General features: G+C 31.5%; 1 protein-coding gene across 1 annotated transcript; it reads right to left on the reverse strand.

Moving 5' to 3' along the window:
- Positions 1-324: 324 nt before the first annotated feature.
- Positions 325-7,278, reverse strand: LOC142534719 (protein LIKE COV 2-like). Its single transcript, XM_075641526.1, has 7 exons — positions 6,952-7,278; positions 3,899-3,951; positions 3,695-3,804; positions 3,106-3,273; positions 2,064-2,161; positions 1,567-1,693; positions 325-710 (listed from the first exon to the last, which is right to left on the reverse strand). Exons 1-7 carry the CDS (start codon positions 7,066-7,068, stop codon positions 610-612), a joined length of 774 nt encoding a protein of 257 aa, XP_075497641.1. The 5' UTR covers positions 7,069-7,278; the 3' UTR covers positions 325-609.
- Positions 7,279-20,266: the final 12,988 nt, after the last annotated feature.

Consider the following 20,266-nt stretch of genomic DNA (forward strand, 5'->3'; position numbering starts at 1 on the left):
CGTAGCAATGCATCTTGTTTTAAGTAATTGTTTAGCACATTCAAGTTAGTAAAATATATTTTCTTTATATTCAGATGACACAAAAACTTCTCTGATTTAAATCGCACATGAAAAATATTATTTTTTATTATAAATATGAACAAGGTTGACTCGTCTAACGAATAAAGATCCGTGAGGCCATATCACAAAAGACATACTATTCATATAAATATTATATATACATACATATACATATATACACACACATGACATCATTCGTCCAGATAAATAAATCAAATTTTTAACAATTTGAAGCAGGAGTTTTAAATGTGATCAAAAAGAGAAAAAAAAAAGGTGAAAAAAAAAGTTGCAGAAAACTTCAATAAGAGCACACCTGATATCCTACCAGAATAAGAGATTAAACACAAGATAATAAAATTAGAAACGAAAAAAGGACAGAAATGAAATACGATCTTAATAAAATACAATGCAGTCAACGCAAATCTTATCCAACATGATGAGTTGGTGCAAACTATTGTTGTCTTCAAACAGCTCCAACTCCAAAATCTTTTGAGGCCACCCATGGCAAAATAAGAAACTGAATATCACTGAGATTGAACCTCTATATTCCTACATTAGCCTGTTGAGCGGGATTCTTCCACCGACTCGAGCAACACTTCCCATGGGAGATATTGTTTGGGGCATTGTCATACCACCAGAGACGATTATTTCTGCATTTCCACTCAAATTTCATTAAAATAGAAATGAAACTTGATACTCACAACAGGCATACAGTCAACGGCAATAAATAACTAAAAGTCACGTAGTATATATGTAAGCAAAGGCATGAATCCAAATGGTGGTATTAAAGAATTCTATCCAACACGTTCGGCCACTAAATTCTAATAGGAGCCAACGAACTTATTCTGCGTGGGGCTAATAAGAAATGCAACTCCGCCATTGTGTCCTTTTCCCACTTTCAAAGAACTTCTATTGATATTGTAAGTGTTCCAACACTAAGTATAGGTAAGGGAGAAAGTAAAAAGGGCTTTACAGTTAATGTTCGTTCTTTGTCTTAATGACATATAATAGTTTAGGAATATCCCAGGTTTGACGAGATGATATAAAATTCTCATGTAACATGAAAACTATGAACTTGGTCGTATCCCGTGAAGAAATTAGGCCTTAGTCCGACATTGGAGTAAATTTTCCAACTTACAAATGTTCAGTTTCTCTCACAAGTTCATGAAATCAGGTACACTTATAACATAACTGCTCACTATCTCTAGTTTAAAATGATAATACTATAAAAAGGAAATATTTATCTAAATTCATCCTAGTTAATGAAACCTGCATCAGTGCCAGCATTACTTGTTGATTACATGCACCTACGATACCTAGTACTCGTATTCATCTTATCTTACAATTGACATGACCTTAGTAGTGGCGATAGCAAGTTTGGTAATCTATAGCAGGATCAAGATTTCAACACATGGTCCTAATATGTGCAATGACAAAAATTCGTCACAGGTAAATCATATTATTTCAAGGGTAAATAAAGAATGTTCCACAAATAGAATAGTATACCTATCCCTTCACGGATAGACAGATTGGGCCTTATTATATCCTTGGAATTAACCAAGAATATATCACCAATATACAAGTGGTTTGTAGGTACAAAAACACTATATAGCTGTTCATCGCCCTCGTCTCTCTGCATAGTAAGGGAAAAGAAGACAATTAAGTACGAAAATAATAAAATAATGCACAAGAATGTGAGACAAGAATGTTTGATTTATCACACCAAATTCGTGGAGACAGACATCCATCGCATGGGCTAGAGACTCTTTTAACACAATTCCTTTGTGTTCTTTTTGTTTATTGGCAGGGCTTACATTAGAAGATGTAACCTAAATCTAACTCAATCGTGAATCAAGCATCTTACAACTCAAATGCAGCGCGTCGAGGACAGAAGAACTAAGAGGTGGAGGATTAACAAGCAAAACAGTAATTTTTGGATGAAGGAAAAAATACAAGCAAAAAGTTCTATACAAACATAGGTCATTAATTAACCATATGTTCACCTGAAGGAGAACCGACGAAGTGATAAAGCCAAATGCATATTCACCCACTCGTGGGTGACGTATAATTGCAACTTCCTTAAATGCAGTAGTATTTTGGTCTGCGACGAAAATAAAGCAAAATAATCAAGAAGTAGATCCTGATGCAAAAAAAAAAGCACATCGAAGGAAAAAAAACATCTCAGAAGGAGGATAAATAGGATAAATTTTTTATGTTAAGCCATTTACATATGCCAAAATTCAATTACCATTTTTACAACTGCCAACATTGCTGTTGAGGAACATTAGTTGTTTCGTGGATGTTGCACGTATGATAGGACCGAATGGTGGGGAGAGGTTTTTGTATCTTATAGTTCTAATCCTATACAAATGGAATGTAATTTTAAGGTGGATACCCAGGCTTTAGACAAAAGTTTTGTTAAATGTACGACAATCTGCATCTCAAACAAGAACTTAGAAAGGTGGCTTATTTATCATCTTGAAGCTTCTATGCAAGTTGCAACCTTCTATTGGTTACATGTAATTTTCATGAAAAATCTAAAATAGATAGCAAATATTTATGCCCAAAATAAAGATAGTTCTAGTCAGCCACGCCATTTAAAACTTTAAGGAAGCCAAAACTAATTGGATGCATTTAGGAACAAAATTCTATGTCTATTTCGCTGATAAACTTCAAAGCACTATATAATATAAAGGATTTTATTATCCACAAGGACCACAACCATTATAGACAGGTAATTCATAAAAAATGATTAGCTTAGTCTACGTGAGTAAAAAAAAGAACTAGAAAGTTCAAATAGTACAAAGGATGGCCAGCATTTCTCAGCCATGGCACACGTATCATTTCATTACAAAACTTTTTCCCACCACAGAAAGAGGGAGGGGCAGTGGAAGATGCCAAAATAAATATAAAGGTATTTAGGAAGACATGCTAGGGGTTTAAAAAGCAAAAAAAAAATCATGTTTACCGTCACATATAAAAGAATTGCATTATAACTTCACAAAACTATTAGGTTTCTACAAAGGAAACATGTCTATTCTTTACCTGGCGAAATTGCAGCACTAACTTGCTTGGAGGCTGAGTAAATATGTTTCACAAACGGCATTCTCTTAATAAACCATTCACCAATCCAGAAAACCGTAGAACCCAACCATGATGAAACAAATACACCAACGAGGAATACGAAAATTAATGATGTTACAAATCCAAGTCCTGCAACCAAAAAAATCGATTCAAAAAGCATATCCAAGTACTTCGACAAGAAATACAAGCATAAAAATGCAAGGATTTTAACAATAACAGGTGCTAAAATATTAGATAACCTTTTAAAAACTGAATCGAGGAATAAGCCACAGAAATTCAATGAGTCCCATGATAAAGAAGTGCTATAATGTCATAGCTATTAGAAAGAATGCCATCTTGAGAAAATTGACAGGAAAAAGAAAGATGATATTACTTTAAGAAAAGAGGACCCAGTACATACATATCCAAAACAACCACCTCAACTATAAGTCTATGACCAAAAAAATTAACTGATTTGATTTATGTTTTCCTACTGCATGGTGACGGCTAAAATTCAAGAAAATAGACGGCTAACATCAATGAAGAGCAATGCATGAATCTGAAAACTTACCAAATATGTCAATGCCCAGTTGATCATATAATGGACTGAAGAAACCATCGACAAACTGAATGAACCACCAAGTTACAAAAAAAGTAACAGCAACTGGAAATAGAACCACACTGCAATTTCAGTTTTTTTATGCATTGTTATACTTAATCCAGACAAGTGTAGATAAAAATATGCACTTTAACTAGATAAAAGACAAATAAGTACCATCCAGTCATGAACTTTTTTGAAACCCAACTTTGGAGAACAAAACAGCAAGCCTGGACATATGAAAAAGCAGTGAACCTTAGAAAACAGAAAAAAAATGAAACTTCCACAGAAACACAAACTTCTAAACGGTCAAGCACATAAAACAAGACTAAAATCTAACAGGGACCCTAGAGGGGTGCAATATCTATGTCCAATCACAAACATTTGCATCCAAACATGTACTTTCTATGACCGAGTGCTTACCGCTTTACCAAAAGCTATAGCTGATGGTAATGGTGCAACTCAAATCTTTTTAAACCGCACAGCAGCTCAAGCACCACGGTTCGATTGCTCTACCAAGCAAGCACAATTACTGCACCCAACAATCTCCCTTCCAATAATTGCACTCCTGGCAATTAATGGGAATCGAACCCGTGACCTTGGCTCTGATAGAAATTGTAGGACGAATGCTTACCGCTTTACCAAAAGCTATAGCTGATGATAATGGTGCAACTCAAATTTTTTTAAACCGTACAGCAGCTCAAGCACCACGGTTTGATCGTTCTACCAAGCAAGGACAATTATTGCACCCAACAGTATTATACTTGAATATTTATGAGTAAAAATAACAGTTTTACAGCATGCATAAAAGAAAATGTTGTCGGTGCAAATATTTTTTAATTCAATAATTGCACTAAAACAGCAAACAATTCAACCAATCACTAATGGTATGCGAACAGAAATTTACGACAGCGGAAATACTTGAAGGTCAAAGCATGACACTAAACATTGTGCTGCATTGTAGATGCTCAGACAATGACAAATTATAAAAGCAAGAAATGACTATACCAAGTTGAAGTGAAATTGGTCAGATATGAAGAATCAATTTGTTTAAAAAATATTTCATAGTTAGCATACTCGGACCGATAGTAAACAGAATGTTTCAGCTAACACAGATAGCACAATTTACTTTGTTTCTTCCTTATTGAAGTGTTGCCAATGCTACAGAAGCAAAAGAGTTGGACTTGGCGAGTCATGAGCAATAAAACTTAACACAGATATCCAACTTTTAGATCCTGCATGAGCATACAATATGTTTCCTATTTCTAGACAAGGATAGGGAAGGGCAATCAGATGTCAGCACACTCACAATAAAACATGACTATTGGAACTTCAATACCTTGCCATATATTCCTTATTTTGATTCATAATTTCATAGTCTTCAAATGCTCAAATAAAAGTAAAAGCTCAGGCATTGTTGTGTTGGATCTATCCAGTTATAATCTTTTACTTTTGGAAGGAGGGTGATCTCTAAAATATCATTTCCTACGAGATGTTTATTCTTTGTAGAACAATAGACAAGGTTCCTGAAAGCTGACAAATCCTTTTCTTCAACTCAAATAACATTAAATTTTGGTACACGTGTTCACTTGGACCCTTTATTTCCGGTTGACAATTGACATACCATCTATCCATCACAGAGTAGTGCATGGATTGTTTGAGACAGGAATGATAAAATTCAAATTTTGGCTGTTGGCAAGAACTATACAGGTCTTTTTCACATTTCAATAAACGATTGATGATGAGAGTGTTAAGATTATCATAATCTTTTCTTTCTTTACAATATCTAGTAAACTTTAGGTTCTATTATTTTTTAGTAGGATGTGGTTGGCAGTAGTTTCTTTTGATTGATTATGTACGTAATTTTTAAAAGTTGGCAAAGGTCTTCTCTCCCTCCAGCGCAACTGATCTTGACATGAAAAAACGCCCTTGGAAAATTACAATATATTGGTAGAGACCAGAAGTTCTCTCTCCTTGAACTTCTCTCTACTTGAAGCCAATGTTGAGAAAATTAGCAATATAAACCAAGGTTCTAAAATTCGCTAGGCGCTAGTCGGACACCAAACCAGCACCTAGATCCTAGACCGCCTAAGCAGGGACTAGGAGCTGCTAGACGGATTCTACGGTATCAAGAAACTTTGTAATGATTCACAAAATAAATTTCAGCCAAAACTTTGTTAAAATCCGATTGACACCCGGTTCATTTATCCTGCCTCTTCTGCTTAAAGCGGGTCAGGATAATAAACAATGCAAGAGAAATCAAAATACAGAAAAAAATTACCTTTAGGACTTGGTTCGATTTTCTTATGTGTGCAGAAGTAAGCAGACAAAGAAGATGAGAATGTTGTGACAAGCGCAAACCAAGAAATCATGGTTTTAATTGGGCTTTTAATCCCAAAAAATTAAAAGCATAAACTTGGAATTATTTCTTATGTCATGTTTTATTTTAATCGGGCTTTCAAAAAATAAAAGCCCAACAAAATTTCCCAAAAAACCTCTAAACGCCTAAGACCCCTAGGCCCGCCTCGGCACCAAGCCTGTCAACTTTTCAGTGAGTAGCCCAAGTTTTAGAATACTGCTATAAATCATCTTATATCGACCAATGCATTGCAAATTTTCAAAACAAAAGAGAACAAAAATGCATGACAACGACCTAGGCCAATCAGTACCCATGGCCAAGATAATGCAAATATTGGCTGTTATCCAAAAATAATGAAGAAAATGACTGTTTTGAAGGAAACTAGCATTTCAATTGATACTTCAGAAGAAAGATGGGTAGGAACAAGTTTACTTCTTCTATCAGATGGAACAACCAGATACCATTTGATATCCAACATTATCAATAGATGGCAATCTAATGAGAGAGATAGTACTTGGATTGTTATTACAGATCCATATTCCAACCACAATTTAGATTCAAATTCCTACAAAATTCAATAAACGGTCATCCAATTCATCATGTTTTTCATTGAATTTCCCCGGACCAAATTCAGCCAACCAACAAAAAAAATAACGAAATCTTCAGCACTGATCACTACCAAACGTGCTCAATTCTATTCTATTACTTCATACATAGTAGCAGACCCATTAATTATACCATATGTTATATTTAGTAAATAAGCCACCATTTCAAATTGCAAATTTAAAAAAACGAATCTTATTTTACAATTCAAATGGGGAAAAAAATTACCGTAAAAAGTTATACAAAAATTCAGGAAAAAAAAACGGACCTTACGAGTGGAAGAATCGGGAGAAGTGGGCGGAGATTTAACTGGATCTTCGGGATCTGCTCTTTCGGGGTCACCTTGACTCAATGGCACTGATGTGGTATCCTTCTCATCCGCCATTTTTTTCCTGATAATAGCTTTTCTCCAATTCGAACAAATTCCCGATAGAAATCTTTGGGAATTCAGAAGAAAATGGGATGATTAGAGATTATATAGATTTTACAGATCCTTTATTGAAAACTTCCAAAGATGAACATTGTACAAAGGGTTTGACAAGGAAGTCCGAGAGAGAAGAGAGTCCAAACTCCGGAAAATATTCAGATTTGAAAATCACTTTTATATTGGTCAACCATTATTTTATTTTAATTATTTTATGTTTATTTTTATATTTATATTATCACGAATAACATGGAGCGACCAAAATCAAATCAACTGAAATATAACATGGTTTGGATTGAACGTAAAAATTTGTGTTAGACGATTTTATGAGTTGTATTTTGTGATATGGATGTTTTATTTGGGTCATCTATGAAAAAATATTATTTTTTATGCTAAGAGCATTAATTTTTATTGTTAATATCGATAGGGTTTATCTGTCTCACATATAAAGATTTGCGAGACAATCTCACAAGAGATCTACTCTAGATTGAATTAATTTTAAAAATAATCATATCGAAAAATTGGTTTTGTAAAAATTTTTGCTAAAAATTTTCAATTCAAAAAAATTGGTTTTGAACAAACTTTTGCTAAAAAATTTCAATTCAAATTGAGCGCTAGACCTTTTATAAGGTCAGGGGTTGGGAAGTTCTTGTTTGTTGTCTATTTCTTGAGCATTTACTGTCCATCCACGAAATTATAAGAAGAGAGAAAGAGGCGACTATCTAGTGGGAGTCTTTTTGGTTGTTTGACACGAGGTCTCTATGGACAAAAGGACAAGTGAATCATCGCTTTTGGGTGTGTAAGCAGTTCTCTACCGTCTATCTCATTGCATTTCATTATACCATATCGAACCAGATAAGGATGGCAACTTTCCCCACGGGTTTGGGGCCCCGCGGGGAAAGCCCGAAACGGAGATGGGGATCCCTGATTTTTTCGGGTTTGGATTCGGGTTCGGGGATTTAAAAAAATCCCCGACGTAATTCGAGACGGGTATGAGATTATTATTCACATCCCCGAAATCCCCGAACCCGCCCCGAAAATAATATCAATAATAAAATAATAGTATTATTAATATTAATAATATAATAATATTATTATTTTTTAAAATATTAATAATCTTATTATTACTAATATTGATATTGATATTAATATTAATATTATCTCTAATAATAATAAGTTTTGGTTTGAGAAAATCTTTGAATTCGTCATCGTCTTGCCATATTATTATTTTTGAAACGGGGATGGGGACGAGGATGAGAAGTTGATCCCCGAAGTTTCGGGTTTGAGGATTTCCCGAATCCGAAAAAGCGGGGATTGGGGCGGGTATGGGGGTGGGGATGGAATTCGGGGATGGGGATGGGGATGGCAAACCCGCTCCCGCTCCGGCCCATTGCCATCCCTCCGCTCCGGCCCATTGCCATCCCTAGAACCAGATAGATCTCAACCAAACTGAGTTTATAATTATATATACATAGATTATTTGATTTTTCAGTTTAATCTCATCACTAGTATTATGAAAAAAAATATGATAGATGTTACTTTATAAAGTTTAAGTTTGAGTAAATTGTCAACTCCCCATACCCAAACTTGGGTTTGACGTCATCTCATGGGAAAATATTTTGCATTTTCTGATCTACAATAAAAAAAATTTACACTATTTATGCTCACATATCCTCACTGATGTGAAAATTAGATACGAATAATTGAATATATATAGCATAAATATATAAGTTATCAGTATCAAATATTTTAGATCTAATACAAAAACAGATGTTCAGAGTATAAAATATTTGACATTTATGTATTTTATAATTCATCTCTCTAAAACTGAAATTGTAAATCGTGATTTTGTATTCAATTTGAGTCAATTGGTAGCATAAATATATAAATCAATTTTGTGTACCTAAATTTCTTAAATTAATACACCAAACATGTATAATAAAATTTTTTTTTGTATATATATATATATCCATTTTTGAAGCTTGATGATGGATGAAGTGATTTTTTTTTAAAGATAACTAGTTCATTTTAAAATTTATATTTTTTTAGGGGTATATTCATTCTATAGTTTCAAAGATTTTTAATGACTTTTTTTAAATGATGGACTTTTGTGGAGTTGATATATTTTTATTGACTTCTATGGAATCTCATAGAATTGTAAAACAAATTTCACAGACTCTTATAGACTTTTTTTCAAGATTTTTGTAAACTTTTTCATAAAATTATGTGAATTTTGTAGTTTATAATTGTGATTTATTTTTTATTAATTTTTTTAAAATAATTATTGGACATATATAATCTCTTCAATTTTAAATTATTATTTTTTATTTATGAATGTAAATGAATTTTACTTACTTAAAAGTTAAATCAATTTAATTTGTAAAAAACGACAAATGAACTATCCAATTTATTGAAATCAAAATTTCAATTCTTTATGTCAATTCAACATATTAATGAATAATTTTTTTATAAGTTCATAATAAAATTTTATTAAAAGAACACTCAAAATAATGAGTAGTCTTTTATAAAAAAATCTAATAATTACTGACAATTTGATCACCATCGTTCTACATTCCATTGGCTATGATATCCCTCCATGCATTAGTATTTGCTCGTTGTTGTTTTTGAGTATTAAATAACTGATCAAAGTCGTCACCTTCATCGAATGTTATATAATAATTAATAAAAAAATTAAATTTTAATTATGTTTTTAAAAAGTACAAATAAAAAGAAAAATAAATAGATGAGAAAAGAATGAAAGTTTGTATTGAATTTGGGAGATTTCTCAATTAAATGTGCATCCAAATCTTTAGGTTGAATCAAAGACTTTTGTTGACATTTTATTGTTGTACCTTAGACTATAATTCTTGTACTTAATAGAATTTCATAGAGTCATTAAAAGTCTATTGACATTTTGAATACCTATAGACTTTTGTAGAGTTTTTAAAAGTCAAGTTTGAATATCACATGACTTTTTAAAATTCTACGAAAGTTTACATTGAATACCACTAAACTTTTATGGAGTATATAAAAGTCTAGTTTGAATACCTCTAGACTTTTAAACTCAATAAAAGTAATTAAAAGTCTATAATCAATACATCCGCCTTAAAAGAAATTTGGTTATGTTACTACCATATATTACCAATATATTTTCGGTAGGCGATATTTCATTGTGATTGATGATATATGGAGTTGCGAAGCTTGGGACGATTTGAAGATGACATTTCTGTTGGATCTGGTTTTCTACGCGCCCAAACACAGCGAAAGTTTTAAAAATTTTAGATCTTGACATTCAAGATGTGTTTTGCTTTGGGCGCTCGTATGATTATAACAAAAACATACATAGGATGTTAGAATCGTTATACCTTTGGTGAATTAATCACTGGACACCAACCGATTCGGTATTACAGATCTGGCTCTTGATGAATCCCTACGAACTTTCTTCAAGAGACTCCTTTCATGTCGTCTAATCAGATCCACGACTGAATTGTTTTATCCTCTTCTAAATTGCACTGGTAAATATGGAAGAGATTTTGCGTAGAAGAGGAAAAATTGAGAGATGGCACAACAATATTTCTTTTCAAAAAGGGTTGGCCGATCTTTTTCTTTGGAGGTGGAATTCTCGAATGATTGAGGTAGGTGGCTAGGGTTTTTCTTTGCAACCTTTATTTATAATTAAATTATAGCCTAATTACATAATTAATATTAATGGGCTTGATTTAATTAATTGGGTTAGTCCAACTAGTTTAATTAATTTAATCAAATCCCATTAAAACTTTAATTATTTATTATGTTGGACTTGTACTCCTACAAGCCCATAAAACATATTACCCACCATAATTAATTTATTAATTAATAAACTCAACTTTTGAGCTTAATAAATTAAATACATTATAAATTCAACATTTGAATTTATTATTTAAATTATAAATTCAACTACTTGAATTTTTATCACCTCCAAAATTTAATATTTAATAAACCCAACATTTGAGTTTAATAAATTAAATTCTCAAATTTTATAAATTCAACTCCTTGAATTTATTCTCTCAAAATTTAATTATCATAAATTCAACTCCTTGAATTTACTATATAATATAAATTCAACTTCTTGAATTTACTCTCTCAACGGGAACAAACAATCAAGTACTTGTGTGACCCTCAATGGTTCAGGGTTACAGCTAGCCGTGGGTTCACAACTCTTTGTGATTCAGGACATAATCCTTTATTCCGGCTTACCCTAGTTAGCCCCATTCTTTTCATCAACACCTTGATCAAGAGTGTCAGAACTCATTTCTGATTGCACTCTTCGGATCATGGTAAGAGCGTCTAGTAGCATCGACCGATGATCCCCTAGGTATCACTGATAGTGCCTGCAAGAACCAGTCGATTATGATTAACGTACAGTACGGTCCATTCATCTCATATATCCCGATCGAATCTGCAACCATTGGTTCATCGAGGGTTGCATATTAATTCGATCATAATGTGATAACTTTAATAGTGGCATCGCGTGTACTATTGGAGAACTCTTTCTCCAACGTACATCTCATACTCTGGCCAGAGATTCCATGCACTATTATTACATCATATCACATAGGATATTCACACCCGCAGGTGAGCGGTGAATCCCCGACTACAATGCACTAGCTTCTATATGTGTCGCAACTGTACTCACTCTCGCCACCTGATGACTCTCTTGGAGCCGGTAAACCAGTCAAAGCACAGCCCTAGCATATAGAGCCTCAGTGTTGTCCCGGGTCGTAAGGACTAATGGTGTACAATCATAACCACGGACTTATCCTCTCGATGAATGATAACCACTTGGAAAGTCCGAGGGAAGGTTGTTCGGTATAAGCATCATATGACTACCCATCTGCATGTTTGGACATCTCTATGCCCTTACCAAGAAACGCAGTACATAACATCACAGATGCTAGTCTCAAGCGACCTTTATCCATGTTTTAGGCGGCTGAATCGACTAGAAACGAATTTAGATTATACAGTGTTTACAAACGAGTTTCAACATCGAATTACGATTCATTTGTATTAAAGTATAATCAAGGTCTTTATCTATGTTTGATAACATGGGTATACAGATAAAGAAATAACAAACCATGAAATAATGAATTATATTAAAATAAAGATTGTTAATTACAACTGAGTCAATAAAATCCATAGCCAACAGTTGGCTTGCAGGACATCTACTCTAACAATTTCCTGATGATGGCAGTGGAAGTCGGATCTTATTAACTACGAGGCCACCACATGTTTCTTTCCACACCTGTGCTTCACTTCACCAAATGAAGTTTCTAAACGAAGATCAAAGTTGGGAGTTGCTCCGCGAAAAGGTTTTTGGGAAATAATCCTTCCCTCTCCAACTGGTGGACGTTGGGAAGAAGATCGCAAGAAATTGCTGGGGACTGGTTGAAATATATAGAGTTAGGTCATTAGCATTTTTGGATATTATGTAACAATAGTTTGTTGTAATTAGTTGTTGTATTCTAATTCTTATGGCATTTTCTTTTATTAGGAGTCGGTTGTGATTTTTTCTAATTTTGTGGTCTGTTACGTTTCTTAATCTTATATACGTATGGTTTCACAATAAATGAATAACACAGATTATTATTCACAAAATAAGTCGTCCTCTGGACTTAGCACTCACCTTTTGGTGGTTGAAGGACTTCTCCTTCCTTCGGGCAACGTGACAGAAGAAAAGTGGTGGGAAACTATTTCGAAAAACATAAGCTTCACAGAACCCGCAATTGCACCGCAATGCTAAAAAAAATACTCTATTTTAGTTATGATTGGTTGCCCCATCCCAGAAGATTCAGAAATCGATGTTTCCAAGTAAACAAGCTGTGGATTGCAGAGGGATTTATTAAATCAGATCATCGGTCTAAATGTTCGATTTATTAGTAAACATACAATTTATTAAATTCTGCACATGTTCGATTAACTAGAAAACCATTTTTTTTAAACAAAAATAATGAAAAATAACATTTTTTAAGGGCATGGCCGGTCCCAAGGCCACGTGACTTTTTCCTCCAACTTCAAATTCCATCCATATAGACTTGAAATTTGAAAAGGCTTTGAACATGAAAATGAAGTAAGAATTACAGCATACCTTTAATCATCATGTAAACAAATAGACCATTATTTGGAGTAATTATTCACTAACTCCCGCTTGACTCGTGGGGGAGATGATTAAATAATTTAGACGTGTAATATGAGTGATAAATTTTTTTTTTTGATAGATATACGAAGTTTATGTAGTCCATAATTTAATTGTGATTTGTTAATAGGCAAAAACTTGTCTGAGACGGTCTTACGGGTCGTATTTTGTGAGACGGATCTCTTATTTAGGTCATCCATGACCAAATATTACTTTTTATGCTAAGAGTATTACTTTTTATTGTGAATATCGGTAGGCTTGACCCGTCTCACAGATAAAGATTCGTGAGACCGTCTCACAAAAGACCTTCTCTTGTTATTGTTATTGTTATTATTATTATTATTATTATTATTATTATTAGCAGCAGTAGTAGGCAAATAATGCAAAAGGATATATACATGAATCAGTTCTCCCTCAATTAATATCATAATGATTCCAGAAAATCCAAAGAAGAGTTGCAAGATTTAACTTGATAGATTGTTACAGACGTCCCGTAGATTTTGAAGTGTCTGAATCTCTCATTTTATAGTTTAGTTTCGTATTTTATTTTATATTATATATAATTTTTATTTTATATTATATATAATTAAATGAATTATAATTTTCACGAATAATTTAAGAGCATTACAATACAAAATTTTAAAGATATTACCAAATTATTTCTCTCTCAGCTCAAGCTCTGTCCATTTACACTTAAATCATTTAGGCCCAAGCTCACTCAGGCCAATAAAACGGGGCTGCCCAAGTAGGATAGATATAATTTTTGTACATAAAATTATTAAATTATATAAACAAAAATACATTTGAAATTTATCAATTCAGACGCAACTTTAGTTTAATTTCAAACTCAAATTATTTGAAAAGACAATGGTTTCTAAAAGTACATGCTCTTGAAAGCAAAGGCAATATCAAATCCTTCTTTCGTCACAATTTTCGTAGAAAAAAATGATAATCAGTTAGGTCTAATTCCAAATAGGTCGAACCTATCGGAGCCCATTCATTCAGCGTTTTTATTTCCATCGGGCTATATATTAAATCGATCTCAAATTTATGTAAGGCTCGGTCCAATATTTATCAGATCGTGTGGGTCTGGCAGCTCGACCCATTTGTCACGATCCTAGAGCTTTCATGACAGGAAATGGATGAGAAGTACCTATTGTAAGACTGAATGAATTGCCAAGATTTATGGTCGACTTGGCGTTTGGTATGCTAGCAAGTGGTGCATGGAATAAACATCAACTAAAGAAGCCTATCCCCTCAAGTTGGTGTAGAAAACCCCCTCGGTTTAAGGTTGACATCAATTATTAATCCACACTGTATCTTTGAGGTTGAACCATTGTTTCTTTCTTTAGACGAAACCTAGTGATTTACATAGCATTGGCATCTTCGGTAATGTCAACGCCTATGTCATTAGGTACTAGATATCGACCCCAAATGGGACTGAGGCGTAGATGCTAGACGCGCGACCGTGGACATAGGGTCGACTCAACAAAGGTGGGTGAAAATCAAACGTTGATTGAAACAAGTAAATGATATTTCGAATTTCATTTCGCGAAATATAATTTTTATATTAGAAAGTGAAGTCAAATATTGTAGTCATTTTTTATTTATTTATATAAATTATATATGTCATTTCAATCGATACTTATATAGATGTCCATAAATTTATTTATATAAATGATATATGTAATTTCAATCGATACTTACATAGATGTCCATAATGAGTGTTCATCTTATCATAACTCTGTTTATGGATGTGATGAAATTTTACATCCAATATATGAACGTCATCTCAGTGATACTATATATATATATATATATATATATATATAATTAGGTTGTCTTCGGTCCTTCGCCTATACTAGGGAATTGATTAACGAGCTAGAGCACTGGTAGTTAATGTCATACTATTTTCAAATAGTGGATAATTGAATTAAAGGTTGTTCTATATTTAGTTTTTGCGATAGCTATTTTTTAATAAGTTTCTTACGAGACAGTCTTACGAATCATATTTAAAGATTCGTGAAACGAGTCAACCATTCTCATATTTACAATATTAAGTAATATTTTTGATATAAAAATAATATTTTTTAATTGGTGACTCAAATAAAATATTTGTGTCACGAAATTAACTCGTTAGACCGTCTCACTAAAGTTTTTTTGTTCTTTAAAATACGAGCGAGTCTAAGACGGTATTTGGACAAGCTAGCTTATAAGATGTGAAAAAATGTTTAGTAAATAAAATTATAAACTCAATTATAAGATGAGAATTTTTCATATCATCATCATGTCCCATTTTTTAATAACGATGAAAATAAAGTCTAATAATACCAAACATTAAGCTTTATTATCTTATTTCGCTCAACATATAAACGATCGACTTTGTTTTGAAAACAAGATCTACAACTTACAAGCTCCATAATTATAAGACGTTTCAAACAAGTTCAGTCAAACACCGTCGTCTAATAATATTACACAGCTTTTCAACTTGCATTTCCAAAATCATTAATATCTTTTATATGTATTTTATGTTTTTATCCAAGTGTTAATCATTTTACTGAAATTCAATGGAGACGCTATAAACATGCGGCTCCTATAGCAATGTCAATCTTGAATGATACAATAACGTATCCATTTGACTTTGTTTGTATATATCTAGAGAACATCAGCCAATTCTTGCTTTTTGCCTTAATTTTTGAAAAGTTTGACAATACACTCAATTAAAACAAGACAATATAATAAAGATGAAGATAGTTGGGGTTTGAATCAGTCTTTCCCTATTCTTGGTGCTAATTAAATTTTGGGTTTGCCTACAAACTTTGGACTTTGACCATTGCAAGTGAAATGCAATGTTGTGGACTTTGATATATATATATATATATATATATATATAGGGTTGTATCAGATACTTTGGTATATTATTGATATACATTCTCTTTACTCTCAATTTGGTCATGCAGATTATTTATTTTATTGTATAAACGAGAATTTTAAAAAAAAATTGAAACCGAATATTTTGTAAATAAAAATCAGGCCATCCGGTGTGCGAAACTTGCGCCTGACTATTTGCACTTATCGCGGTGGGTTTTCCTGGTTTAGGTTAGAGTTTACACTAACTGGTTGTAATGAATATTATTTTCTCGTATGAAAATTAAATTTTTGAATAAATAATGTGAAATCTATACAATATATATTTATACTATTATATACTAACATACTTGGTTTCATTGGATGGATAGTTTTGTACTCAATGCCTAATATTATACTTTCATTTTATTTTATAGTTGGGAATAACCCAAAATAACCTAATACTAATATACTTTATTTTTATTTTATTTTCAATTTTATCTATGTATAATTTGTTATGTAACTTTGATGTTGTGTGTTTATTAGTAATTTTCATACATCTCACTTTTTTTTCCGAATTTAATGCTAGTGAGTATTAATATTTTATTAATATAATATACATGTATGCCAAATATACGTACATTTTGAGTATTTCAGACGTTTCGAGCTTCCGAATCTTCATTTTCGAACCTTAATTTTCGAACAATAATTCGAATGGCTTGCGAATATGTTCAAAGATTTCAAGCCGAACATGAACTCAAACTTCATTTGAACCGAACTCGAGCAAAAAAAAATTAAGAAAATTGAACTTCTAATCGAGCTGAAAGTGAAACATACTTTATTCGATTTCTATTAATATTTGAGTTGATTCTGTTAGTTTACATCCTTTATTCATGGATAATGATAAAATTAGCTTTGTCACACCAATTGATTTCACAAAAATACACCTATCAACCTTAGAAACATAATATATTTTTCAGTTAATATCCGATTTAAAAATTTTAAATATTCACACATTATCTCCTACAATTATATATTTGTTATATGTGCATCACTATTATCTATATAATAATTAAACTATCACAAAATAATCATGAATCATATATTTATATATAAAATAGATAGATATATATATTAAGACCAACCGTGTAAACCCGCAACACGTATACGAGAACACTTGTACTTACTATTAATTAATGTTAAATACTTTAACAGTATGTCGTTGAAGTCTTTTTTTTTTTTTTTTTTTTTGAATTTCATAAATATCATTTTGCCTTCTACCACTTTTCACTCTCCATAACTTTCTCTCTTCAACCATTTTTCTCTTTAATTTTATAATCAATGAACTAAACAATACAAATTATATAATACTTAACGTAATTATATATATATTTATATTTATCTTAATTAATTATACAATACTTGACATATTTTATCTATTAATATAAAATATAAACGAACGATTTCAAAATAATAAATCAGATTGAAATATCTTTCAGGTACATGATTGTGTACGTGAATCGCTAGTATTAAATGAAATTCGAAGCATATTATAACTTTTTTTTTTTAAATGATTTTTCAAAAAAATGATAATAATAAATTTTTTTTTGGATCGAATTTAGATTTTTTTAACTCTGAACTAATCTGGTTCGACAAGTGTATGTGCAAAACGGTAGCTTCGATGCTACATGTGGAAACACTGGTTTGGCATGGACAAGATTCACACATATATGTGATTTTAAAAAAATTAGTGAACCCCATGTATGTGTGGTTAAATTTGGGCCTTTGATTCTATCAAGGAATAGTATCCTACATGTAGCATGTAATCAACCGTGGAAAACATGGCCTGACCTATTATTCTTTCCGTTTTTAGATTGGATCTTCTTATCCTCTAAACCGCGTCGCAGAGTGGTGGCGTTGACTCAAGTCAACGTTGACCAACCAACAACGAACCATACATTCTCCTACTTCCTACTGCGGGCCCCCCATTCTTTTAAAATAAATTATATATTAATTTTTATTTAATTTGATATTAACGCCATGACTCGATTTAAAAAATTAATAAATTTATATATTTTAAATCTAAACTCAAGTAGATTAATAATTCGTGCTCTGTCATTGTCTATTAGCCAGTGTTATTCATTCTACAAGCTACTCAATGTTTTAAAATTGATTAAATTAATAGGTAATAATTAAAATTTTATGATTAAGAATTTTTTTGGTGGCTATTTCATAATAAGATCGTTAATTAATAGTTCGTTAAAATCACTTTATTATTTCGGTTATTTTAGTTATTTTCATTTTTTTTCCGATTCGTCGTTAGTTGGAATCATTATTGTAACAAGAGTGTCAAATTTGGGTTTGGTATTTCAAATTTTAGATAATTTGGTTAATTTAGTACGTAATTGTTTTATAAATTTTTATTAGGAATAACAATTGTTGCAATAAGGGTATCTGAGAAACAATTGATTAAAAATATTAATCATTCTGTTCAAACAATTGATTTAATTTATTGGTTCCATTTTGTAAAAAATATTATTTATGGTTAATCTGATCTTTCTGTAAGACTTATTTGGTTTTAAATTGGATTCAACTAATTTATATTTTTATTATTCGCTTTCACAATTATTTATGAACCAAATAAATGCATTTCATCTTAATCTTAATAAGAAAAATCTAAATGACCGTACAAATCATCATACCCTCAGTGTTTGTCAAGCATTAGTTCTTTTTAAAACGACGATACATAAATTTCATTTCGACGTCGTATCATAATCACATCGAGAAAATGGACAAAATCGCTCGAAATAGATGGTCATAAACAAATAAATAAATATATAGAATCAAAATTACAATTTTCCCGTCGTAAAGTTGAAACTCGTTGCTTTTTCTAATTTCTAACGCACAAATTTTAAGTAATTTTTTCAAAAATTATTACATGAAATAATTCAAAACGTTCCGAGTAATTTTAGAGCTTCTTACAAATATTATCTTTGTTATTTACTTCTTTATTTACTTTATAATATTTTAAAATTTTCTCTTATGCTTTTACACATATTTATTTATAATTTTTTTTTACTTTTTTAAACCATCCCGAACGATTCCAATTGAAGGTTTAATTTCTCAGATTACAAAAATACCATATTTATTACTAAGCTACCTTTTAAATCTCTCTCACATATGTTATAAATTTCTTTTTTTCTTATTTGATTATGTTTATAAGAAAAAAAATTTAATTATTTAAACATAATCATTTTAATAGTTAATGGAAAATTATAAGTGTGGAATGTCAATCAAGATTTAATATAATATAAGAAAGTCATAAATAAGTATAATTTTGTCAAATAATAAAATAAAAAGGCATAATAAAATGTATTTTATTAACATTTTTGGAGTATAAATAATAATTTTCATTTTAGGGGGGATATAGTAAAATTTATTGGGATAGTTTGGCTTTTTAAATTTAACAACTTATTTTTTTCATTTTATGATGTCTCTCAATTGTTTTTTCATCAAACATATCTTTTTTTATAGTTTGCGAGCTCTCGTGATATCAACTCATCAGTCAATATGTCGAAAAATTTTAAACCATGTGAATGAAATTATAATTTCAGACTCTTCTTTTTGGTCTCCTCATTTATTTCCACTATGTATAAATAAATGCATTCCCATGATTTATTAGTTTATTTCTCAATGGGTTCGATTTTCATTGACAGTAAGAAGTGAGCGAGAGATATTTGAGTATAATAATTGTCTCTGTTGAAAGATCGATCGAATAGTGATACTTAAGTTGTTGTGCAGTTTAAAATATTCGAGTTGCATTATTATAAAACGGTAAGCACTCGATCCTAATAATTGGTATCAGAGCCAAATTCACGAGTTCGATTCTCATTGACTGATATCAATGTAATTATTGAGAGGGAGATTATTTAGTGCAATATTGTCACTGCTGGAAGAGCGATTGAACCGTGATGCTTGAGCTGCTTTGTAATTTAAAAGATTTGAATTGTATCGTTACTGTAAACTATAGTTTTTGGTAAAGTGGAAGGCATCCGGTCCTACACAAATACTCCAACAACAATATTTACTTATTTATAAAAAAACACAAAGTTAATTAGGAAGAAAGTAATATTTTTATTT

This window comes from Primulina tabacum, chromosome 1 (genome assembly GCF_025594145.1).
Source record: "Primulina tabacum isolate GXHZ01 chromosome 1, ASM2559414v2, whole genome shotgun sequence".
Classification (NCBI taxonomy): domain Eukaryota; kingdom Viridiplantae; phylum Streptophyta; class Magnoliopsida; order Lamiales; family Gesneriaceae; genus Primulina; species Primulina tabacum.

Bases quoted from the DNA above. Each gene is read 5' to 3' on its own strand.
- LOC142534719 (XM_075641526.1), bottom strand. From the start codon at position 7,068: ATGGCGGATGAGAAGGATACCACATCAGTGCCATTGAGTCAAGGTGAC. The intron at 3,805-3,898 runs GTACTTATTTGT...CTGAAATTGCAG, and splicing joins AAAAAGTTCATGACTGGATG to TGTGGTTCTATTTCCAGTTG. The intron at 2,162-3,105 runs GTAAAGAATAGA...TTTTCGTCGCAG, and splicing joins TAGTGCTGCAATTTCGCCAG to ACCAAAATACTACTGCATTT.